General features: G+C 43.9%; 1 protein-coding gene across 1 annotated transcript in view; it reads left to right on the top strand.

Moving 5' to 3' along the window:
• The window catches only part of OCA2 (OCA2 melanosomal transmembrane protein), a 320,006-nt gene that overhangs the window by 125,671 nt on the left and 167,621 nt on the right, over positions 1 to 26,714 (top strand). The window contains exon 17 of the mRNA XM_073011978.1: positions 1,917 to 2,025. Within this exon, the coding sequence (XP_072868079.1) occupies positions 1,917 to 2,025 (109 nt within the window). The remainder of the gene's footprint in view (positions 1 to 1,916; positions 2,026 to 26,714) is intronic.

Genomic DNA, 26,714 nt, shown 5'->3' on the forward strand with positions numbered 1-26,714 from the left:
ACCAAAAATCTCAGAAATCACCACTAAAGAACTTATCCGTATAATCAAACACCACCTGTCTTCCCAAAATCTATTGAAATAAAAAAAAAAGAAAAAAAGAAATGACCTCAGGTATCTAGAAGGAGCGAATGTGAATGCCACCCCCAAACCCCTCCACTTCCGTGAGCTGCAGGATGCTGGAATGCTCTTGGACCTGCCCGCTCCTCCACCTCCGATCTTCGCACTGGCCGTAGCAATAGCCACTTTCTGTGGTTGCTACGACCTCAGGGAATGTTTGCAGTGCCTCCCTTCACGCCTGGTGAGAACCCACATCACTCTCCTCTGAGCATTTCAAATCCTTTTCCTGCCATGCTCCTGTGGTCCTGATTGTTCAGCACAGAATCATGCAGGAACATCAGCCTTGCCCAGAGGGGCGACGGGGAGGATGAGAAGGGCTGGCCAAGCCATGAGCCTTTGCAGTGGGCAGAGAGGGGCAGATGCTCACCGATGGCCTCACTGCACATGGAGGAAGGCTGTGTCAGAGCTGTTGTGACACGGAGGGGCTTGCATATGTCTTTGATGGCAGCAGCTTTACCTATGTGACCAGAGGAAGCAAGAGAAAATCTCTCTGTAGTTCTAGCTCTACCTCTGTGTGTCTATATCTGTATGTCTGTATCTGTCCAAATCCAGATAGCTGTAGATTGCTGTGATGACAGATGTCTAGATCCACCTGCATCTACAAAGCTACAGACGTCAACACCCGTCATCATTGCTGTCTGCATCTATCCACCTAGACAGACTAGACAGATGGGCGGACAGGTGTGCTGGTGGGTAGACGGACGGGCGGACAGGTGTGCTGGTGGGTAGACGGACGGGCGGACAGGTGTGCTGGTGGGTAGACGGACGGGCGGACAGGTGTGCTGGTGGGACCAGACTCAGGAAAGGATCTGATGCTTGCCAGGCATGGTGGCTCACACCTGTAATCCCAGCGCTTTGGGAGGCAGAGGTGGGAGCATTGCTTGAGCCCAGGAGTTCAAGACCAGCCTGGGCAATGTGGTGAAACCCTGTCTCTACTAAAAATACAAAAATTAGCTGGGCATGGTGGTGCACACCTGTAGTCCCAGCTACTTGGGAGGCAGGCTGTGGTAGGAGGATCACCTGAGCCTGGGAGGCAGAGGTTGCGTTGAGCCGAGACTGTGCCACCACACTCCAGCCTGGGTGACAGAGTGAGACTCTGTCTCCACGGAGACCTGGTTGACAGGGCAGGCCAACCAGGTGCCCATCTGTGCATGCTTCCCTGCCCTGGCCCCCTGCTGCCATGGCCTGTGGGGCACAGTACCCTTGAGGCCTCACAGGGAGAGCCGTGTCTTGTGCTGACTCCCAGGTTGATGGAGGCCTTGCAGAGGATGAGATGCCTCAGGGCCTGCCCTTCCCCTGTGACTGGGCAGATTCCCGTGGGTGTCATCCCAGCGCTAAGAGTGCACCGCCTGCGTTTCAAGGGCCTCGTGCATGTCATGTCAAGAACATGGCCAGAGCCTTATCTGGGAGTCACAGTTCCGTGAGAAGGCTCAGCCTCATTGCCCTGCCTGTATGCTTGGCATGGTAGGGAAAGGAACAGTGAAGACGGCGCTGCCACCACAGGTGCCTGTAGAAATGCCCCATCATCCTCTGACACCTGCTGGCCAGGTGTTTCATAACAGGGCTGTACTACTCTTGACATCTGCTGTGTTTATCTTTCATAAAGATTTTGAATGCAGTAATCCTGAATCTGTATGGTTTTCCTTGTAACACAGTACTTTGTCATTTTCTTTCAAGTTTGAGAGGCCACATTTTTCATCATCGTGCAATCTGTCATGATTCCAGTTGCGTAGGTTATGACGCCCTGCAGGAGTCAGAAGGTTGTGCAGAGACAGTGAGCTGTGGTTTCTCTCTTACAGCATAGGATATCCGACGGGATCCTGCTCACCAAATGCCTGACCGTGTTGGGATTTGTTATCTTCGTGTTTTTCCTCAATTCGTTTGTCCCTGGCATTCATCTTGATCTTGGTGAGTCTAATTTAGCTTTTGTTCATAGGCTTTGTCACATTCTGGATGGGAAGGTTTCAGAGTCTGTTCCCAGACACTGACTTCACCCACGGGCAGCTGGGCTGGTGGGAGGCCAGAGAGGTTGGAGATGGAGGGTGGGCAGCCTGCCCTGGGAAGAAGGCGCCTTTCCTTTTGGTTTCCTGGGCAGGAGGGAGGGAGAGAGAGATGCGTCTCCAGCCCCTTAGACTCTGTGCCATGGGTCCTCGGCCCCTCCAGGGATGCCCATGGGAGGAATGTAGAGTGGGCACTGTCCTGTCTATTGTAGTTAATAACCATATCTGTACATGGTTCCCAGAAGAGACAGGAGCCACGTGGGCAAGGCCAGCGCTGCCCTCTGTGCCGCCTGCCGTGCCAGTTAGGTGACAGCCGGTTCAGGAGTTGGGGAGAGCCCTGGCGAATGGTCAGCGCTGCCCTTTGTGCTGCCTGCTGTGCCAGTTAGGTGACAACCTGTTCAGGAGTTGGGGAGAGCCCTGGCAAATGGTCAGCGCTCTGCAGGGCCCACTTGCCTCGTCTGAGGGTGCATCTGGCCCATGAAACTGTTCTCCCACCATCCACTGTTGGTTTCTCTTCTCCCACTGTCACCACACCCATGGCTCTCAGACCTCTCCACTTTCTCTAGCCTGTGTCATGGCCAGGACCTGTCCCCACCTGAGATGTGGCTCCCTCAGGGGAAGCTCACCACAGAGCTTGTCAGCCCCTGGCCTCCACCCTCCATAAACGTTCTCCACTCTCCTAGGCGTTCGTCAATTTCACAGTCATCTCCACTGGTGTCCTTATTGAAAACAAAGCAAAACCCACCCACATGAAAGTGTAGGTTTGTAAGAAGCATAAATTTGAGGTGGGGTCACAGTCTTTTCTTTTACCAAAGCTTTACCCATAGTTTTCCTTCAAAAGTGAGTTCTGCTAAGATGGTTAAAATATCCAACTTTTATCTTATTTTGTATAAAACCTTGATTCACTGTGAAATTTGAGGAGTGCAGCTGCCGTAGAAAGCGAAGCCTCTTAATTGTGTAAAATAGATGGATAATGCCGCAAGCTTCAGTGATTCGCACCACATCATTGCTTCTGGGGTTCCTGGAAACCATCAGAAATTCATGGGCCAGAAGTTGATTTTCCTTTTCTCTTACGTAAAAAAGCCACATTTCTAGATTCTCACACAACACATGATGTACGTGCTTTTGACTGGAGGTCCAGCTTTATGTTATGTATTCACAGCCCCTCAATTTCCTTCCCTTGATAATTTCAAATCCGACTTGCCAGGTGTCCTGGGCTTGGTTCACGCTGGCAGGTATTATTATCCACACCTGAGAGCCGGTCTGCTTAGAATCCTGATGAGGTAATGATCCAAAGCTGGAGTGGTAACGGTACTGTGAATTTCAATTGTATTTGGTGGACTACATCTAGAAATTGCTGCAGTGTAATTATTTTTCATTACACCTCAGGCCGAATGTAATTTTAACATTAGAAACCTAATGACTAAAAGAATGTTAGGTAGTCACCACTGGTAATTAAACACATTTAAAAAACTAGTGTTTTGTGGGCAGAGAGGTTCCATTAGGTGTTCACAGATAATTTTGCTCCTTATTTGAGAGTCTACTTTAGAAGAACATAGCAGGCATTTTAAAAACTAAAAAGATACAAGAGCTTGCATTCAATTTTATTAACATTTGGCAACAGTCCTTGTATAAAAAACAATACTTTAATACTTAAAGTCACATCTTTAACTATATGGACTTTAAAAATCTTGGTTACTATGAAACTTTTAGCCGGGAAGTCTACACTGTTTTACAAAACGTCTCATCTCCTTTTGTGTGGTTGTTACATCTGTGGATGATGGTCGTGTTTATTTTCTGCTTTTAAATCCTGTTTTGTTTTTAGCTGGGGTTTGCGTTCAGGTGATTTTATCTGGGGATCCAGATATTTGCATATTCATCAAGATAAGTTAGGTTGACTAGGAGAGGAGTTTGATTGGCATATATTTTAATGGAATACAGTTTCCTTAGAGTGATAAGAAGTTTTCTGATAGAACAGGGGCAAAACGGACACAAGATCTTCCCAGGGCTTCAGCCAGTAGCAACGTGATCATTTATCTTTGGCGAAGTTCTGTTTTCTTTTTAATTTTTTTACATGTAACAGTGTTTTTTTTAAAAATATTTTTGAGACAGAGTCTCACTCTGTTGCTCAGGCTGGAGTGCAGTGGTGCAATCTCAGCTCAGTGCAGGCTTTGCCTCCTGAGCTCAAGCAATTCTTGTGCCTCAGCCTCCAAAGTAGCTGGGATTACAGGAATGCGCCACCACCCCTGGCTAATTTTTGTAGTTTTAGTAGAGCTAGAGTTTCACTATGTTGGCCAGACAGGTCTCAAACTGCTGACCTCAGGTGATCCTCCCACCTCAGCCTCCCAAAGTGCTGGGATTATAGGCATGAGCCACTACGCCTGGCCAGGAGTTCTGTTTTCAATGTGTCCTGCTGTGTAAGTTGAACCTTGTTCAATGTGATGTCATATAACATGAAGTGACGTCGTATCACACGATGTGCATGATGTAACACATGACATCATCTAATACAGCGCACACACTGTCCACTATTTGACATTATAACACAATGTAATTGCATATAACACAGGGTGCTGTCATGAAAAAATAATGCATTATGAAACAAAATGTGACATCAGATAACATTCCTTCATTTAGGAATCCTAAACTAGATACAGCATTGACTTTCTCTTTGTTTGTTTGTTTTTTTAATTATCATAGAGCAAAACTGACTTTTCCTTTGGATGTAGCTTTCTATGGATTTTAACACATAAGTAGATTTATGTAACTGCCACTGCAGTCAGAGTACAGGACAGCTCCGTTACAGACCTTTCTCAGCTGTTCTTTCGTGGCCACCCTCCCCCAGTCCTGGCAAGGACTGATCTTGTCTCCATCCCTATGGTCTTGTGTTTTTGGGGCTGTGATATACACGGAATCGGATCGTACGCCACCTTTCGAGACTGGCTTGTCTCACACAGCGTAATGCCTCTGTGGTGCACCCAAGTTGCTGTGTGCATCATTAGTTCCTTGCATTTGGCTGGGCGTGGTGGCTTACGCCTGTAATCCCAGCACTTTGAAAGGCCGAGGAGGGTGGACTGCTTGAGCCCAGGAGTTTGAGACCAGCCTGGGCAACATGGCAAAATCCCGTCTCTACAAAAAATACAAAAATTAGCTGGGCGTAATAGTGTGCACCTGTAGTCCCAGCTACTTGGGAGGCTGAGGCAGGAGGATTGCTTGAGCCTGGGAGGTGGAGGTTGCAGTGAGCTGAGACTGCACCACTGCACTCCAGCCTCAGTGACAGAGCCAGACCCTATTTCAGAAAAACAAAAACAAAAACAAACCCAAAAAACTACTCTAGACACTTCTGAGTACATGGTTTTCTCTGAACTTCAGTTTTTATTCTCTGGGTGGATTTCCTTCTCTTGAGTGGCACTGCTGTGTCATACAGTGGGTGTGGATTTTATTTTAAAAAATACTGCCACCCCCGTTTTCTAGTAAGGCCAACCCCTTTGCGTTCCCACAGCATGTATGGGAGTTCCAGCTGCCTCGCACCCTGACTAGCACATGGAACAGTGAGAATCCCCCTGGAGTTCCACAGCACCTTATGCAAACCTTAAATACATTCTCTTGATTTCTTTCCTCTTCTGTCTTCTGGCCTCCCCCTTCCCAGCTAGACTCAAGGACCTGGTCCGTGTGCCTGCAATTCCCCTTCCTGGTGCCTGGTGCTAATGCCTGGTTCATTAATAGAAGCAAGGTGTAGGTTTAAAGGATGCACGAACACACTTCTTGTTACTGCTCGCAGATTCCAACTTAACTATTGTGGGAATTTCCTATGTGGCTGACCCAGTCAGGGGCACAGCCTGAGGCAAAGGCTCACGTGTGTGTTCTTCATCCAGGAGCTTCATCCCAGGGAAGAGGGGTGAGGGATGGGGGCCGGACAGTGAGGAGAGCAAGCGCAGGCACCAGTGCCCCAGCGTGCTGGCCTTTGTGACAGGCCACTGGAGCTCCATCCTGCAGGGCTGTCTGAGTGGAGGTACCAAGTGCATCTCAGGGCTGTCTGTGGGGTTGAGTAGAGCAAGAAGGAATGTTTACTGGCTGATGCACGTGGCCCATTGGTCTCAGCTCCTTCCCGTGGGATGCCAGAGTGCGTGTGTCCAGCTGCATGTGCCGAGGCCATGTGACCACACCCACAGGGCAGCCCAGGCAGAGAAGGCACCAGGGCATGGGCTCCAGGGCAGACCTTCTGGGTGCATCTGTGTGAGGGTGGTCAGGCCACATGGAGCTGGCTGTGGTGACAGACAGGAGAGCCCTGAGGGACCCAGGGGTGTGCAAGAGGTGGCACAATGGCAAAGAAGGGTGAGCAAGGGCCAGGGTCACAGTTCACACCCATCCGGCAAAGAGGTGGCTTCCGACGTGCAGGGACCATCACCTCACAGCACAGCTGGACCGAGCCCAGCCTGGGCGCCGGCTCTGCAGAGGTCTGCAGTCCCTGCGTGAGGCCCTTGGTGCCAGATGGGTTTCATGGGGGCCAAGGGAGAGTTTTCCCCTTGGGCCTCTTGAGTTTTGCTGAAAAAACAACTAACAGCAGGCAGAGTAATAGGAGAAGAGGCGTACACATTTATTTAACACGCGTACACAAGAACCTTCAGAACGAAGACCCAAAGATACAGGAGACACTGACCATGTTAATATTTAGGTTCAACCAAGTGTGGAGAGCCGGGTAGAAATGGGATTGGAGAAGAAGGGGTATGATTGGGTGCTGATAGACTGAGTGGGAACCCAGCAGGGCCTGTCTGTCCAGAATCTTCCTGGCCTGTCTGAGCAGCACTCCTTCCTTCTGGGCGTGGGGCAGGCCCCTCTCTGGAACGGGGGTCGTAGGACCTACGGTCAAACAAGGCAGGCCAGACCGTTTCTTCGTGGCCAGTTTTCACACAGAAAGGCGGGGGGATACAATGAGAATAACACTTTAGGTTTTATGGCTGGCTTTGGAGAAAAGAGTTCTGGTTTCTATGACCTGCCTTGGGAAAGACGGATTCTAGTTTCTTTGGCAGCCTCGGGGGAGAAGGGACTGAGAGATAGGCAGGCAGGAGGAGGGCAGAGAAAACTTCCTTCTGATGAAACAAAAACTTCAGCTGAATTAAATTTAAAGGAGTTTAATTGAACAATGAATGATGCGCAAATCGGACAGCCCCCAGAATCACAGCAGATATACTGTGGAAACTGCTCATCACGGCTCTAATGAGACTAACGAGTCTAAGAGACTCCAGGGGTGCCTTTGGTCAGAACAAACTTATAGACACAAAAGGTAAAATGACGTACGGGAGTCAGAAGTGAGGTATAGAAACAGTGAGATTGGTTACAGCCTGGCGGTTGCCTTATTTGAACACAATTTGAACATTGAGCAGCCTATGAGTGGTTGAAGTATGGCCGTGGGGATTGGCCGACACTTGGCCATTGTTAGAGATGCATACTATTAGTTAGGCTTTCACTTTGTCTAACTGTTAAGCTAGGTTACAGTTCATCCACAAGGACTCAAATACAGAAGCCCAGAGTCCTTCTCAGGCCATCGTTAACTTGCTTTAACGCTTCCGAGGCCTTCATTTTGGGGTATTGCTTTCTGAGCCCCAGAAGTTTCAAAATTCAGATTTTTTTGTGGTTTTAGAAAGATAATTCAGTGAGCATACTGAATTTTGGATATGATGTAACATACTCTGAGAGGTTCAGGGCCGCACCCTGTCATCCGAGCATGATTTCTGCAGCGAAACACGATTATTTATACAAAATGGGACAAATAAAGACTGCAGACAACCTCATTGCTATTCAAGTCAGGTGTTTTTGAATTTTTTACATCAAAACATATAGAAAAAGTTTGCTTTTCTGAAATTAGGGTTTCAAGATTTTGGATAACTGATTATGAACCTATGAAAAGAATCAGCGAGGCAGGCTTGAAAATGTTATCTTTGGCCTTAAAATTTAGAGCCTTGATGAGCAGTTTCCTGGGCCTCCTCCTTTGATAATTAGTTCAGAATGTACCCCAGATTCTCTCATGATGTGTTTGATTAGATTTCAGTTCTGGAAAATTTTCCGTCATTATTCCCCTGATTATGGTTTTGAAATTGCTGGTCTTCTCCGTGTCCCTTGGTGTCCCTCTGGTGGAGCAGTTTTATTGTTGTCTTTGTGAAAGTATTTTTAGCTACAAATAAAGCAATCTATTGGCTCTGTCTTAAGCAAAATAGAGGATTATTAGAATAATAACAGGCTGACAGGCTCCAAGGACACGGGGCCCCTCAGGGGCAGGCTCAGGAAGGAGGAAGGGTCCAGATGGAGGGTACCCACTGCCCCGGCCTCTGCAGTGCTCTGTCCTCAGCCCCTCGCTTCTCTGCGACCGGTTAGTGCATCTTTTATCTGCTCGTGACAGAACAGTGGTTGCCTCACCAGTTTCCCAGTTTATAGGACCTCGATTTCAGCCACACCCAGAGAAAAGGCTATTTTGAATACCCAATTCCCAGGTGAAGAGGAGTCTGCTTGGCCTGGTTGGTTTCTTTCGTCTCCTGGCACAGGAAATGCTGAGCAGGCGGGCAGGAGCAAGTGGTGAGACGTGGCCCGGGGTGGCTGAGGCATACTTCTTAGAGGAGGTCGCTACGAGCTGGATAGACATTCCCAAGGCTTCCTGATATATATTCTATGGACTCTAGTTTCTAGTAAGATTCATGTCAGGTAAGCCATTCATATATCCGTCCTCTCACTCTTTCATGTGTTTGTATGACACATGCAGGCAGTGGCCTCGGGGTTGGTTGGGGCTAGTGTGGTGAACATAAAAACCACATTGCCGCTCTCCTAGGTCGTCTTCTCTAGAGGGGAGATGGATCTGTATTTATTCTACCAGGGACTCACGTAACTGTCCAGAGGGTTCCTCTTGCCCACCGCCCAAGTAGACCAGATTTATGGAGACAGAGTTACTGCAGTAGGGAAGGAGTTTTACCCATGTAGAGTTGGCTAAATGGAAGACTGGAGTTGTATTATTACTGAAATCAGCCCCTCTGATTCGGAGGCTCGGGTTTTTCAAGGACAGTTTTGGGGAAGAATGGCAGGGAGGGTGGCTAGGCAATAGGCGCCTGCTGCTAATTGGTCGAGGGTGTAAATCACAGGGGTGTGGGAAATGGTTCTTCTGCACGCAGAATCACTTCTGGGTAAGCCGCAGGAGCAGCTGGCCAGTCCAGATGGAGCCGTCAGTCTCAGACATGCAAAAACCCTGAAAAGGTATCTCAAAAGGCCAGTCTTAGGCTCTACGATAGAGATGCTATCTGCAGGAGTAACTGGGGAAGTTGCATATCTTGTGACCTCCTGAATACTGGCTGGTAATCTTCTATGTCTACACTTTAGCAGAATTCAGTGTCTCCTATCCTCCTATGCTGGTGTTCTTTGATTAGCTTTACAAATGCAACTGAGTTTTGGGGAAGGGCTGATATCATTTAAGCTATAAACTAAATGTCTGCCAAAGTTAGCTTGCCTTAAGCCCAAGAAAAATTAAGGGCAGCTTGAAGGCTAAAGGCAAGAGAGGGGTTGGATAGATCAGATCTCCCTCACTGTCATGATTTTCTCACTGATACAATTTCTGCAAAGGTGGTTTCAGTCACATTAGGGGCAGCGAGGACCACACAGCTAATGTAGACACCAAGACCTTCAGAGCTCTGATGCAGAGACAGGCCAAGGGTACCAAACGGGGAAGCCCAAAATGATAATTTCCATAGCCAAGGTGTCCATGAAAAGAGTGAAACTCTGTAAATTATTTGAAGAGATCTATCCTGAGACAAAAATGAGTGACCATGGCCCGTGACACCACTCCAGGAGATCCTGAGAACGTGTACCCAAGGTGGTTGAGTTACAGCTTGATTTTGTACGTGTTAGGGGGGCAGAAGTTACAGGAAGACGTTCATCAATACATATAAGGTGTGTATTGGTTCAGTCCAGAAAGGTGTGACAACTCGAAGCAGGGGGCGGGGTCATAGGTGGATTCAAAGACCCTCTGATTGGCCATTGGTTGAAAGAGTTAAGTTATTATCTAAGTCCCAGAATCAATAGAAAGAAGAGGTTAAGAAATGGGGTTGCAGAGACCAAGGGTTTTATCATGCAGATGAAGCCTCGAGGTAGCAGGTTTCAGAGCTCTTATCAGACCTAAAAAAATACCAGAGTCTTAGGGAAAGGATCTGGAAAGGGAAGGGGATTCTCCACAGAATACAGATTTTCCCCACAAAAGACAACTTTGCAGGGCCATCTCCAAATGTGTCAAAGAAACATATTTTGGGGTAAAACACTTGGATTTCTTTCAGGGCCTGCTGTCTGTCATGTGATGCTGTACTAGACTCAGGCTGGAATTTGGTCTCTCATTGGTACGCCTATTCTATCAGTCTTAAGATCCCTGTTTTAATATGAATGCTGGTCAGTTGTGCCTGAATTCCAGAGGGAGGAGGGTACAGTGAGGCACAGCTGACCCCCTTCCCTCCCATCATGTCCTGAACTAGTTTTTCGGATTTCTTTGAAATGTCCTTGGCTGAGAGGGGGGTCCGTCAGTTGGTTAAGGAGCTTAGAAATTTGTTTTTGGTTTACAAAGTTACAGATGAGAGGCCTAATGAAATCTACAAAAAAAATGAGGAGCTCTTACTGGAAAGGCTATGGCATATTAGAAAAAATCCTTGATATATGTAAACTATTTAAGTCAGTTATTACATACAGTTTGTGTTAACCTGATAATAAAAATATTTAAATCCCTGGATGGCTCTATTCTAATTTTCATCAAATATTCATCTTAAATGAATGTAAATATCCAAGAGATTATTTCAGAATGATGATAAATATAATATAATGCAATATAAGGTAATGTAATATGATGTAATATAATATGGATCTTGGATTTATAAGTCAATTAGAATAATTAGCTTCTTTCCTTATTATCCTCACCATGGGTAAAATTACCACATTTCATCATAACACTGAAGAAGTGAAATCATGGGAAAGAGAATGACTCAGTTTTTTAAAAATGGAGATATAGAATTCACACAACATAAAATTTATCTTGCAAAATTATATCATTCAGTGTATTTTAGTATATTCACAAAGTTGTACAACAATTGCCAGTATCCAGTTCCAGAACGCTTTCCTCATTCCCCAAATAATCTTGTATCCAAAAGTAGTCACTGACGCACTGTTTCCCCCTTTTCCCCAACCCCCAGACCCTGGAAACCAGTAATCCTACTTTGTTTCTGGATTTGCCTATTCTGAACATCTCATTTAATGGAATCATTTAACATGTGGTCTTTTGCGTCCAGCTTCTTTCACTTGGCATAACATTTTCAAGGTGCATCCGTGTTGCATCATGGATTAGTGCTGCATTTCATTTGGCTGTATGATATTCATATATAGGTTTTATATTATACTATGTATATTATATATGTAAATATGTCATATATCACATATATATCATAATATATAATATGTACCACAATTTACCATTTATTAACTGATTGACCTAGGAGTGGAACTGCAAGGTCATGTGCAACTCTCTGTTGAACTTTTAGAAACCCTGCTAATTGCTTTTCCAGAACAGCTGTACCTTTCCCGGTGGAAATGCATGAGCATTCTGATTTCTCCACACTTTCACCAGCACTTGTTATTGTGTGTGTCCTTGATTCTGCTCATCATAGCAGGCGTGAAGTGGTACTTCATTACAGCTTTGATTTGCGTTTCCTAGTGATGAATGACGTTGAGCATCTTTTCTGTGCTTGTTGGCCATTTGTGAAATGCTCTTTTACTAAATAACACGTGAACTTGTTTTTTCCATCGGTTTGGAAATTTCAGCTGCGATGCACAGTAACGACAGCCTTCTTTTGCTCTGAAGGAGATTTTGTTCCTGACTGGAGCATTTTTACCCATTTGAGTCTCCGTTCCTGAGCATCGTGTACACACTGTGAGACACGAGGACGAGGAAGGCCAGTGTCCCTCCTCTAGTTGCTTACACCGCAGCCTTGCCAGGAGCCTAGTGAGGCGTTTCATAGGGTTGGTCATGATTCTCCACATGTGGGGGTTCACATTGGTTGTGGTCTCCTTTTATTAGCTCCAACATGTTTTGACTAATGCAGCCAATATCCTCCATTGAGTACCCACAGGTTAATGAATTTGGGGTAGAGCAAATTCATTTAATGACTGTTTCTCGCTTCATTTTTCATTCCAAATGGCTTGGATCACAGGCCTGCGTATAACCGTAAGATTGCTGAGATTTTTAAAAGGGTGAATAATTTTGGTGGAGTACCACATTAGCTTTAAAACTGTGGATTTTTCAGAGATGTTAGTGGTCTCTGTTTGAGTAAAAATATCTGTGAGTTATGAGTGGGAGAGTAAGGTGTTAGACATGCAGTCATCGAGAGAATTGTTAACCCTCTCACATCGAATGGTTACTACTTACAGTTTTTTCATTGGTCATTACCCTTAACATTCTGCATTGTCTCAATATATATTAACATTTTTCTATGTAAATTATATTTCCCCCTTAGCATGAATAAGAAGGACAGTCTTCTTATTTGCTATAGAAAACCTTATATTCGCTATAGAAAACCAAATCTGGAGAAATCACAGCTACAGAATTATTAGAAATATTGGGACCAAGAGATTCTTCTTTTCAGGGCTCAGGATATCCCTAACTTTGCAGTCACAATGCTGAGAAGAGTTAGGTTGTGTCAACATTTTCACTTGCTTGTCTGAAGCTACACTGTGGTCGTATTTAAATTCCTCAACATTAATAATCAGAAGAAGAATCGAAATAACTTATGAGAGAATAGTGCTGCGGCCATTCACTTCTCAAACTTTTCATGATAAGAAGCAGTTTTTTGGTGATGTTTATGATGTTCATTTGTGGAAATTAGGTGTTCCATTGCTAGTAGCCAGGTTGGTCTTGTGGCTTCACCTAACTACAGGGCTGGGAAACCTTCTTGGGGGTCCAGTAGGGAGAAGAGTGACAGGTGTGGGAAGCTCTGACAAGCTACTAGTGAACCAACATACAAAACACCTCCTACACGATTTGTTAAGGGTTTTACATGAGATGATGTTTTATCTGGTGCTTTAGAATATTACATAGTGGCCTACCAGTGGGGGTGACTAAAATCTGCCTGGATGTTGGTGAGCATGGAATGAATCAGTCAAAAATGCATTCTATTTGGATTTTGAGGAGCCTGAGAATAAAGGGGGTTCACTCCCAATGGCAAAGCTGTGTGATGTCCAAGAAGAGCTGGGCGTGTTTCTGAGTCAGGCTGCTCTCTGGCCCACCTCTCCGGGCTCCATCCACATGGAATTCAGCTCACTGCAGTTGTGCAGTCAGTGACCTGGGTGGTTCCCAAGGACCACAGGAAAACCTGCAATGAGGAGTAAATGTTACTTTCTGCAAGAAGACTCAAGGTGTGTGGCGTTCTGAGAATCTGCATTCCTTGTTTTATGCAGACACTTTAGCTGCTTGTTCATTCACTTGTTGATCCGGTATTTGTGAGTGTGTTTTTACCCACTCCTCACTGTGAGAGGCACCGGGGATTCCTGTGAATAAGGCACGATTCCTGACCGCGTCTAATGCACCTGCAGCACTGGCCTGCCTCTGTGATAATGAACCTGATTCTTTAACAAAGCCCAAATACACCAGTGCAAAATGAGAATTCTTAAACTGCATTTAGTGTTATTTCTTTATGCTTAGTTATTCTTGTGCAAGAATTTACTCGTTTTAATGAATGAATGAGCATATGAAAAGGCGCTCAACCTCGTAAGTCATCAGTAAAATGCAGAATTTAACCACAATGAGATGACATCATTTTAAGCCTTCACAATTTTAATTCTACTCCTTCCTGATATCTAGGGAGCATGATATATTTCGAATATCACTGCATTTAATAGGCCCTGAGGATACCAGAAGTTGAGTACAAATATTAGCAGAGTCTTGTTGTGAGTGGTGAATAATACTCATAAACATTGCCAACATTTCAGTTAATTCTTTAAAAGTAGAGGTTAGAAAATCATTTGACATCGAGACCTAAAAAAGGGAAAATAAAAAGTTAAGGAAACGTTAGTCATGGCGCCTTGCTTTCTTGCTGACGTTTTTATGAGTTTGTCGTAGACGTTCTAGTTCACGTGAGTTTGACCATCAAGAACATGAAGCTCCTCGGAGCCTGTTTGATTTTCAACATGTTTCAAAGATGCTCGAGACCACAGAACAGCACCAACGTTCAGTTAAGCTCTGGTTGGTTCCCCCATGGCCTCGGCAAGCGTATGGATTTAGCTGAGAGGCCCCTGTAGTACCCTGGTGTGTGAGGCTAGCGTAGCCGTCACAGGTCCGTCACGGCAGTTGTATGTGAACCGTCTTCTCCATGAGCCTGTGCAGTCCTCGGGGCAGAGCTCAGTCTAGTCCACCTCTCCCAAGGCCACAGAGACCTGAGTGCGCTCAGGGCATGTGCGTCGATGCAGGTGTCTCTCAGGCCATCCCGGGAGCTCAGCCCGCCACTGTCTCTCTCCGACAATGTGAGTGCTTTAGAATGTGAGTGAGCTGGCATTCAGGGGACAGCCTGGGTAACCGGTACTTGTGTTTATCAAGGACAAAGATCCTGCCTCTGTGTCTGTGTCTGTGCGTTCTCATTAGAGGTCTTCATATTTGGTGAAACTTACCAGCCTGTAAGTACAGTAACCCTTGAGTGTCCTGACAGTTTTAGTTACTGCCTTCTAATGGCATATTTGAGGGCTGCACCCTTCCCTGACCCGGCCGTCACAATTTTCTGCCTTCCATTTTTGGAAGTGGCATGGAAAGCATACGTTGAAAAGTGACAGTTTTGCCACTTTCACTGATGAAAAGCTGGCATCAATGGGCCTGGAGTCCTGCCTCTGCAAGTTGTGGGCAGAAGGGTTCAAATGCCCCCTGGTGAGACAGGGCGGATGCTCAGCTACCTCCTCACCCTCATCAGATCTTAGCTGGTACATCAGCTGAGGCAGGTGTGGACTTCCTCCCCCTCCGGCACAGCTCCAGGCACTTCCCTCTCCAGGGTGCCCGTTTGGTTTAGGAGGACCTAATCTCTGCAAGGTTCAGTGGCCTCTGCAAAATAGGGATCCTGCTGAGTGTCTTCATCACATCATATTATGTCATCAAACATCTCCATGTGACTCAACTCCTTTTGTTGTTATGTAGCTTTATTGCAGCATTAACGACCAACATGCCTTACAGTCTATTCATGTATAACATGCAATCACTAGGGTAAGCTGGCCCATCCTTTTCTTATTTATATTTGTGACTCAGCTTCTTAAATTGGATATGAAAAGCGCTAATGGTAAAAGATTAGGCTGATAACTTTGTCTTAAACTGAGGAGCTTGTTTCTCATAAGATACTACGAAATGAGTGAAAAAGAAGCCACAGAGTGGAAACAAGTGTGTGCAAAAGCATCTGTTGTCACATTTCGAAATTATATCTAAAATATAGAAAGAGCACCTATAGATCAATAAGAAAAGACGAACCCTGTAATAGAAAAATGGGCAGGAATCTTAACTAGACACTTCACAGAAGAAGATATTGAAATTACTGAAAGTATTAATAAGCATATGAAAGGGTGTTCAACCTTGTAAGTCATGAGTAAAATGCAAAATTTAACCACAGTGAGATGCCATTATATCCACACCTAAATGGTTAGAATAAAAGACGGACAGTACTAAGTGCTGAAAGGTTGTAGAGCAGTGGGAAGTGTCGTGCATTGCTGATAAGATTGTACATTTGTACAATGACTTTTGAAAATGATTTGACAGCATCTACTAAAGTTTAGAACAAAGTATATCTTCTGCTCAGTAATTTTGTTCATAGTGGTATGCCCAACAAAAATATGTACCTTTGCACACCGAAAGACTGTCTGAAAATGCTCATAGCAGCCTATTTACAAAAGCCCCAAACTGGACACAACTCAGATATTAGCCCCTAGAATGGACAAATGGTGGGACAGTCCTACAGTGGAATACTATACAGAAATAAAAAATGAATGTATTACATGACTGAATCTCACAAGCATGTTGGCCGAAAGAAAAATCTGACAGAAAAGAGGACATGCTATATGATTCCATTTATAAAAAACTTAGAAGCAGGCACATTTACCCTCTGGTGTCAAGGGCAGAGCCTGACTGGCATCCTGGGGCACGGAACCTTTTAATGTGGTCTGCACAAGTCAGCCTCTGGGGCAGAGAATGTGTGGGGACGGTGAAGAGAGAGGGAGGGGAAAGTCAGCAGCGTCCCCATACCCCTGCATGGCCTGTCCACATTGGTGGAAAATCTTTATTTGAAGCAAAACACTCGGAAATAGAATCATCTATATTCTTTCCAACCTCAACTCTTTTTAAATGATTCACTTGACGTAGTTGTGGCATTTCCTAGCCAGATTGGAAACCATGCAGAAGCTTCCAGGTGTTGAACGGAAGCCATTAGCTTCACTCCGAGCTTTGGCGTTGCAGCTACAGCCAGTGTCTGGGGCAGTCACAGCCACTTTCTGGGTCTAGGAGGGAGACGGCAGGTCTGGAGCTCGATCTTCCTAACTCTTAAGCCTGTGTCCTGTAGCACACACAGGTGCCATAAAAGCAGCTGAGCGTTGGAGCTGGGCTTTACAATCGCTGTGAGGATTGAATCAGGTAATACACGCAGACGCCTGAGAGCGAGCAGTGCCTGGTGCACGACTGCATGAGATATGAACAAACAGCTCAGGCTGATGGCTAAGCAGTGCCGGAAGACACAAAGATTATAAAAAATGGTCTTACTTTTGCTGGATTTTAAAGGGAAACTAGAAAGAATGGGAGTTTTCTCTTGAGAGAAAGCCTGTGCAGTCTATATGATAATTGAGTAAGTAGTTAGGTGCTCCTTCCTTCTGCTCCCATAGCAACTGCCTGATGCATGGTACCATAATAGACCTTAACCCCCTGGTCACTCAGCTCCTTCCGATTTTCCAAACTGGCTCATCCCATGTGCCCTGTACTACTCACCCACCCAGCTGTGGAGTCGGGGCTCCCCACAAGGAAGCACTGGGTTTGCACCCTGGAGATTGAATTCTTGGGTAAGTGAGACAGCTAGAACTACCCCAGGGACAACCATAATGTACCTGTGCAACAGAAAGTGCTTGATTATTTGTGATCTCACTTGGTCTATTTCAGGCAGTTGATGGCCAGTACTCAGGTAATAACCTCATGAAAGGGTGGCAGGCAGGGTGGTTTGTACTGCATACAGTATGCATAGTCCGTCTGCGGGTTTTCCTGTTTGGAAGGATGAATATGAGATGAGAAACTGTTGAGATAGTCTCTGGAGATGCATCCTGTGTGCCTCAAGGCACATAGGTTAGTTCATCTGAATTGATGAGGACGGTATTGCCTTTGTTCAAAGTCAGTTATGCAATGTCCAGGGCAAGGAACATGTACGGTATGTCTTTTATATAAAAGATGACAAGGTTTCAAATAGAACAAAATTAAGTTATGTTTCTCAGTATATTAATCCAGTCACACGGTGGCAAGAGATTTGAAATAAGTAAACCAGATCTGTTCACAATTAGCAAAAGCATTCCGTCAGAAGCCTGAGCACATCAGAGGAATGCAACGTGGCAGCGTGGAAGGAAATTCTTGCAGACTGGGGATTGAATCCTGGCTTCACCCCAGCAAGCTGTGCAGCCTGCAGAAAACCAGTCCATCTGCGGGAGCCTCAGTTTCCCCCGGACCGGGGTGCTGAGAGATGCCCAGCAAATGCCTGTGCGTAGGAGGCGGCTGGGGGACTGGCGGAAGCCCTTTCCTACTTTCCTTTGAATCATGTTGCCCAGGGCTTTAGGAATGAGGGAAAAGAGGCTCCTTTAGCTATTTGTTCGGCATGGAAACTTGACTCCGTTGGAGACACAGATGAAAGTACAGAGCCACTTATCTCAGATTTTTTGCATTGAGAAATGGCAAAGCTCTTGGTGAGAGATTAATGTGCACTCGAGGAAAGGGTTTGATAGAAGCTCCACGGGATAAAGACGGCTCACATAAATGGTACTTTTTATCTGTATTCATCTCCACTCAACTGCATTTTTAATTTTTAGAAAAAGAGTCTGAATGACACATTGTTAGAATTTGTAATCGAATGTGAAACTGGAAACTGTGATGTTCCCGTCAGTGGCTTTTGCTTCCAGTACACTGTGGAAGAACCACTGCCTCACCCTTTGTCGGTGTCCCTGAGGAGCTGGTGCTGAGCCGAGCAGCCTGGAGCGTTGCTCACAGGGACTGGGGCTGTGTAGACGTGCGGCCTGGACTCAGAGCAGGACCAGGTGATAGCAGGCGGACGGGCTTGTGCCCCGAAAAGGCTGATTAGTGCCACTGGCTCTGCAGGCAGTGCGATTAAAAGTAAGAGGGAAATTGAGGTTTTGCAGGGACAAGGTCTTCATTCAATTGTAGGCTATTGCAGGGGACTTCTCTAACAAGACACATCTCCGTGACTCTGGAGCCTTGTCTGAAGTTGGATGGATGAGTGCTATGGCCGGAGTTCTGGCTGGAGGAAAGTTCAGGCCTCCATAATCGATAAGAGAAAGCAGAACTATCAAAAAGAGTCCTAAAGGACCTTCCAGCTTTTTGTCATGACTGAAATTTCTCTCAGAATCATGGAAAAGAACTTGTGTTCTTACTGACTTTTAGAGCTTCTTATTGCTATATGGCAGAGACAACAAGAGATGCCATTTCTGGGGTCAAAAAGCTTTATCCAGGACAAGTGAAACTGGAGCAATTATTTCTTACTGAGAATTGAAAGAAAAGATGTGGTGATCCGTGTTAGAGGAGCAGCGAAGGAGTCACCGTCAGATGTGATGATCAGAGAAGCAAGTGTCTGTCTGTCTTCTGTATTGTGTGGTAGGTGCCCTGGAGAATTCAAAGAAAAGTAACATTCTGGTTAGGAGACAAAGCTAACATAAGTAGAAAAATTAGGCCACTGCAGCCTCTTTGCTGAGAAATCTCATGGACTTCTCCCTGTCTAACACTGGGGTCCCAACATTTTTGCATGATATAAAACATGGCCTGCCTTTCACACGTTAAATGACAATGCCCTTCCCAACCCCATCACCCTTTTTAAAATTTTTCTGTTGTAGTAAGAAAAATAATATGTCATATGCTTAAAAATATATAGTTAAAATGGCAAGGCTTGTGCGATACATGTATATCACATAAAATTGTGTATGCATATAAAGTATGTGATATGTGTATATATAGATATGTATGTATCCATGTGATATATACATATATGTTTTATACATATATATCAGATACATATGTGGTGTGTATATATCACATAAAATTTGTCATTTTAACCATTTTTAATTGTATTACTCAGTGGCCTTAATTACATCACTGTCAGGCCTCTGAGTCCAAGAGGCCACACGTATACGTCCAGAGGGTCTGAGGCAACCGAAAAGTATAAAAGAAGTGAAACAGCCAGCCCTGTTTTAACTGATTGACCAGCCTTACAACGTTCCATGATGACTTGCTCCTGCCCGTCCCAGCTGATGGATCGATGGACCTCGTGACGTTCTTCATCTGGACAATGCGTCCTGTGACCTCTCCCCCATGCACCTTGTGACCCCGCCCCTGCCCACAAGAGAAAACCCCCTTTAACTGTCACTTTCCACTGCTTACCCCAGTCCTATAAAACTGCCCCATCCCTAACTCCCTTCGCTGACTTTCTTTTCGGACTCAGCCCGCCTACACCCAGGTGATTCAAAAGCTTTATTGCTCACACAAAGCCTGTTTGGTGGTCTCTTCACACGGACGGGTGTGACAGTCACCATCACCATTATCTCCAAAACATTTCATTAACCCTAAGCAGAAACCCTATAATCATTAAGCAATAACTCTCCATTTCACCCCCCACCCTGCCCACCCCTGGTAATCTCTTAATCTACCTTCTGTCTGTTTAATGGAATCACATTCGTTTATTTCTGCTTTTGTCACTTTCGCTGTTGTAGCCTAGAAATCATCGCCAAGTCCAATAGACTGAATATTTTCCTCCATGTTTTCTTTTAGGAGTTTTGTAGTTTTAGACTTTATCTTTAGGTCTCTAATCTAGTTTGAATTAATTTTTGCATATGTTGTAAGATAAGGGTCCAACTTTATTCTTTTGCATGCACATACCAGTTTCCTCAACACCGTTTGTTAAAGAGACTGTGATTGAGTAGTCCTGGCATTCTCGCCAAAGATCATTTGGCCATCAGCATGTGTGTTTATTTCTGGGCTCCATATTCTATTCCATTAGCTGGTTTTTTTTTTCTTTCTATACCTTGTGATTTATTTTTGGTTGAACACTGAACATTTGAATATTATATTGTGGCAAATCTAGAAATCAGTTTCACTCCCTTCCCCAGGGTTGTGGTTATTATTCTTTTTTGTAATTGAAGGCTGTAGTAGTCTTGTTTGTTTTGTGACATTTCCAAACTATTTTTGAAAAGACTGTATTCCTTGTCATGTGTGGTCACTGGAATCTCTGTTCCTTAGTGATTGCTTAGCGTATTTGGCTGGTGTTTTGACAGAGATTGATTTGGATTCCAGGAGCTCAAAGCAAACAAACCACCACAACAAAAATACCTCTTCTGTTTTATAGATTGGCTCTGTGCTAGAACTCTCCTTCAAAACTTAGCCAGGCTTGCACTGCGACCAGGCATCAGCACAAGCTGAAAGTTTGGGCATTCTCCAGTGTTTTCTGAGCGTGGGCCTTTCCCTAGATATGCCTGTGGCTTTTTGTATCTCTGCCTGACCCCCCGCCCCCCACCCTGCCCCGCCCTGCCCCATGTTTGCTTTTGAGTATCCCAGTTTCACAAAGAAACTCTCCCCAGACTTCGCTCCTGTTCCTGAGTAGCCTGTTACTTGCTTGTCTTTCCCCAGGCACCTGTGGTTTGGCTTGCAGTGCTTTTGAACAGTGCCTGCCATTTTCCTGACCTGGGTTCTTCTGCCTTAGGTGAAACATGAATACCTTGCTTGTGCCTCAGCTACCCTCCAGCCAGGTTAGAACAGACATTCACGATAGTCTGCGAATAATGCTGCTCTTCTCTACCTGAACCAGGGAGCAGGGTTCGCCTCCTTTGTGGAACCTTCTCTCAGTACCCGTATATTGTTATGTTTTCTGGGTGCTCTCCAGTGGTTTACATCTACCTCCAGTATTGCATTAAGCATAACTTTATTTACATACATGTGTTCTCCACCGGATGGCGAGGCCTTTGAAGTGGTGCCTTGCTTCCATTCCCATCTATATCCCTTAAGCTCAGAATCAGGTACAGAGCAGGTTTCCAAAAGCGGCGTATAGAACAATTTGGATTTAGGGGACAACCAGTGAGGACCAGATGATCAGGAGTGTGTCCTGATATTGTGAGACAGTGGTCTTGCAAAAGTAGAGAAGTGGGTGTACTTTGGAAAGCAGGAGGAACTGTAGGAGACAAAGGGGTAGTTTGGATATGTCTTCAAATTCTATACATTATATTCAATAATTGTCATTGTTTTCTATATTTAAGCCCTTGAAGGTAGAGTAAGAGTAGTAGAAATAATTTGAAACAATCAGAACAGATAATTTTTTTTTTTTTTTTTTTAATGCAAGGTACAGGCCGGGCATGGTGGCTTATGCCTGTAATCCCAGCACTTTGGGACGCCAAGGCAGGTGGATCACCTGAGGTCAGGAGTTCAAGACCAGCCTGGCCAACATGATGAAACCCCGTCTCTACTAAAAATACAAAAAATTAGCTGGGTGTGGTGGTGGGCACCTGTAATCCCAGCTGCTCAGGAGACTGAGGCAGGAGAATCAGTTGAACCCGGAGGCAGAGGTTACAGTGAGCCGAGATTGTGCCACTGCATTCCAGCCTGGGTGACAAGAGCAAAACTCCATCTCAAAAAAATTAAAATTAAAAATAAATAAATAAATAGATAAAATAAAATGCAAGATATAGAATTGTCAAGAATTGTTTAACAGGATACTTTATTCATCCAAGTATTTCTTATTTAAGAGATTTTCCCCCCTCCGCTCAAACATGTAAACAATTGAGATCTTAGTACTTTTTTTTTTTTTTAACTGAATAGTATTCTGCTTTTCCTAGTTGTAAACTCCTGATCCACTCTAGTCTTGGAGAACTCCTTTATCTTTTTGGTGGACCCTAACTTTAGTCTCTAACTCTTGAAAGTGGGACATGGCTAGCTCTGTAATGCTTATAATGAAAGTCACACACATAACTATCAATCAGATCCATATTTAGTTGCGAGCAGGCATACATCAGTTTGTACAACCTGTTTGGCTAATTTGGTGATGCCCCAGTTCTTTGAACCTTTAGTGTCCTAAGCACATCTTGCATACAGTGTTTACTGGAGACAGCAAAAATATTCCAAGAAAATCCAGTGAACCTTAGAGTTGGAGTCAGAGTGTTTAGAGACGAAGTGTCAGACCTCCGTCCTGATGAAGAGCCTGGCTCAGTCACTGCACTGAAGAGCTCCTTGAGCCTCTCGATACTCGCTTACTCCTGACCTCCTAGCACCTTGCTCCTCAGGCAGTCTCTGACCTGTTTGCTGTCACTGTAGATTAAGAGTTGGCAAGCTTTTCCACAAAAGAGTAGATAGAAAACACTTGAGGCTTTTTAGCCTGCATTCTCTCTCACAAATACTAAATGACTGGGTTGTGGTAAAGCAGTCACAGAAAGTATGTAAATGGATGGCTGTGGATGTGTTTCAATAAAATTGTATTTATAGAAACAAGCAGGGGGTCAGATTTGACCCATGGACTATAGCTTGTCAAACTCTGCTATTTACATTTTCTAGAACTTTATATTAAAAATGATATATATATTTGTTCTGGCTTCTTTCATTCAGCATAATTATTATGAGATTCATCCATGTGGTAGCATACATCAATAATTCATTCATTCCATGGTTTGAATATGACACCAGTTTTTTTGACATATATTCACCTGTTGATGGATATTTGAATTGTTTCCAGTTTTTGACCATCAAGACTAAGACTACAATAAACATTGTGTTCAATTCTTTGTGTTACCTTATGCTTTAATTTCTCATGGGTAAATACTTCAAAGTGGGATGGTGGGTTCATATTGGTGGGTGTGTGGATCATGTTTTTAAAAACTGCCATGCTGTTTTCCGGAATGGTTAAACAATTTTGCACTCCCACCAGCAGTGCTTGAAAGTTCCTGTTCCTTCATCTCCTTGTCAACTTCACTTTAGTCAGTGTTTTTGATTTTACACATTCGAAGGTAGATGGTGAAATGTCATTGTGGTTTTACTCCACGTTTCCCTAATGGCTAGTGATATTTGACCATCTTTTCATGTACTCATTTGCCAGTGTTATATTTTCTTTGTTGAAGTGTCTGTTTAAAATATTTCCCATTTTAATTGGGTTGTTTATTTGTTGAATTTTGAGAATTAAAAAATATACATATATTCTAGATATTAGTCTTTTATCAGATAGATGATTTGGAAATATTTTCTCCCAGTTTGTGGCTTTTCTCTACTTTTACTTGACAGCACCCTTTGAAAAACAGGAATTCATAATTTTGATAAAGTCCAATTAATATGATTTTTTTCTTTTCATATATTATGTTTTTAGTGTTATATCTAAGAAAACCTTCAATTCAGGGTCAGAGATTTCTTCTTGTATTTTCTTCCGGAAGTTTTATAGTTATGTTTTACATTTAGACCTATAATCCATTTGTATTAAATTTTGTGTATGATTAGTGAACAGATCAAAGTAAAAGTTCTTTTGCATGTGAATATCCAACTGTTCCAGCACCGTATGTGGAAAAGACTTCTCCTTCTGTATTAAACCACCATTGAATCTTTGCAAAAAAAATCAATGGACCATAAATATATGGGTATATTTTTGGATTCTCCATTGATCAATTTATTTTGAGGCAATATCACACTGTTTTTATTGCTGTTGCTGTGTAATAAATCTTGAAGTGAGATAATGTGTATTCTCAAACTTTGTTCTTCTTTTACACAAGTTGTATTGGTTATTCTAGTCCTTTGCATTCTTATGTGATTTTTAGAATCAGTTTGTTAATTTCTACACAAAGGAGTGCTGGGGTTTATACAAAACATTCTTAGGAAAAATGAAAGAACACATAAATAATTGGAGCTATATACTATGTTTATAGATCAGAAGCTCCTATATTGTTAAAATGTTAATTTTTCCCAAATTAATTCGTGCATACCTCTCTGCCTCAAAGGAGTGCACCCTCTAGTTCCTGATGTTAATGGCCATATGTGTTATATTACATAGCCAAGGAACTTTGCAGGTGGATTTAGGTTATAAACTTTCATAAAGGGAGATTTTTCTGGATTATCCAGGTAGATCCAATGTAATCACAAGGGCCCTTAAAAATAAAGTGGAAGACAGAAGAGCCAGTTAGAGAACTGTGACAGGCGAAGAGGCAGGGGAGATTTGAAGTGTGAGAGGGACTTTGCTGACTTGGAAGATGGAGGAATGGAGGCATGAGGCTAGGAATGTGGGTGCCTCTGGAAGCTCAGCACAGCTTTTGGGTGACAGCCAGTAAGGAAACAGGGGCCTTAGTCTTACAGCTGCAGGGAACTGGATTATGTCAACACCTGAATGAGCAGAGACACACATCCTCCCCTAGAGCCTCCAGACGGGAACGCAGCCCTGCCAACACTGTGGCTGTGACTTCATGAGACTCTAAGCAGACATTCGGCTGTAAACCAGCATCCTCTGACCTATGAAAACCACGATATAATAAATAGGTGTTATTTCAAGCCACTATGTCTATTTATTTTTTATTGTACTTTAAGTTTTAGGGTACATGTACACAACGTGCAGGTTTGTTACATATGTATACATGTGCCATGTTGGTGTGCTGCACCCATCAACTCGTCATTTACATTAGTTATATCTCCTAATGCTATCCCTCCCCTCTCCCCAACCCCGGGTGTGTGGTGTTCCCCACCCTGTGTCCAAGTGATCTTATTGTTCAGTTCCCACCTGTGAGTGAGAACATGCGGTGTTTGGTTTTCTGTTCTTGGTGATAGTTTGCTCAGAATGATGGTTTCCAGCTTCATCCATGTCCCTGCAAAGGACATGAACTCATCCATTTTTATGGCTGCGTAGTATTCCATGGGGTATATGTGCCACATTTTCTTAATCCAGTCTATCATTGATGGGCATTTGGGTTGGTTCCAAGTCTTTGCTATTGTGAACAGTGCTGTAATAAACATACGTGTGCATGTGTCTTTATAGAAGCATGGTTTATAATCCTTTGGGTATCTACCCAGTAATGGGATGGCTGGGTCAAATGGTATTTCTAGTTCTAGATCCTTGAGGAGTCGCCACACTGTCTTCCACAGTGGTTGAACTAGTTTACACTCCCACCAACATTGTAAAAGCATTCTTATTTCTCCACATCCTCTCCAGCATCTGTTGTTTCCTGACTTTTTAATGATCGCCACTCTAACTGGTGTGAAATGGTATTTCATTGTGGTTTGGATTTGCATTTCTCTGATGACCAGTGATGATGAGCATTTTTTCATGTGTCTGTTGGCTGCATACGTGTCTTCTTTTGAGCAATGTCTGTTCATATCCTTTGCCCACTTTTTGATGGGGTTGTTTGATTTTTTTCTTGTAAATTTGTTTAAGTTCTTTGTAGATTCTAGATATTAGCCCTTTGTCAGATGGGTAGATTGCAAAAATTTTCTCCCATTCTGTAGGTTGCCTGTTCACTCTGAAGGTAGTTCCTTTTGCTATGCAGAAGCTCTTTAGTTTAATTAGATCCCATTTGTCAATTTTGGCTTTTGTTGCTGTTGCTTTTGGTGTTTTACACATGAAGTCCTTGCTCATGCCTGTGTCCTGAATGGTATTGCCTAGGTTTTCTTCTAGGGTTTTTATAGTTTTAGGTCTGGCATTTAAGTCTTTAATCCATCTTGAATTAATTCTTGTAAAAGGTATAAGGAAGGGATCCAGTTTCAGCTTTCTACATATGGCTAGCCGGTTTTCCCAGCACCATTTATTAAATAGGGAATCCTTTCCCCAATTCATCAAAGTCAGGTTTGTCAAAGATCAGATGGCTGTAGATGTGTGGGATTATTTCTGAGGGCTCTGTTCTGTTCCATTGGTCTATATCTCTGTTTTGGTACCAGTACCATGCTGTTTTGGTTACTGTAGCCTTGTGGTATAGTTTGAAGTCAGGTAGCGTGATGCCTCCAGCTTTGTTCTTTTGGCTTAGGATTGTCTTGACAATGCAGGTTCTTTTTTGGTTCCATATAAACTTTAAAGTAGTTTTTTCCAATTCTGTGAAGAAAGTCATTGGTAGCTTGATGGGGATGGCATTGAATCTATAAATTACCTTGGGCAGTATGGCAATTTTCACGATATTGATTCTTCCTATCCATGAGCATAGAATGTCCTTCCATTTGTTTGTGTCCTCTTTTATTTTGTTGAGCAATGGTTTGTAATTCTCCTTGAAGAGGTCCTTCACATCCCTTGTAAGTTGGACTCCTAGGTATTTTATTTTCTTTGAAGCAATTGTGAATGGGAGTTCACTCATGATTTGGCTCTCTGTTTGTCTGTT

The sequence above is a fragment of the Chlorocebus sabaeus genome, chromosome 26, assembly GCF_047675955.1.
Source record: "Chlorocebus sabaeus isolate Y175 chromosome 26, mChlSab1.0.hap1, whole genome shotgun sequence".
Taxonomy (NCBI): Eukaryota; Metazoa; Chordata; class Mammalia; order Primates; family Cercopithecidae; genus Chlorocebus; species Chlorocebus sabaeus.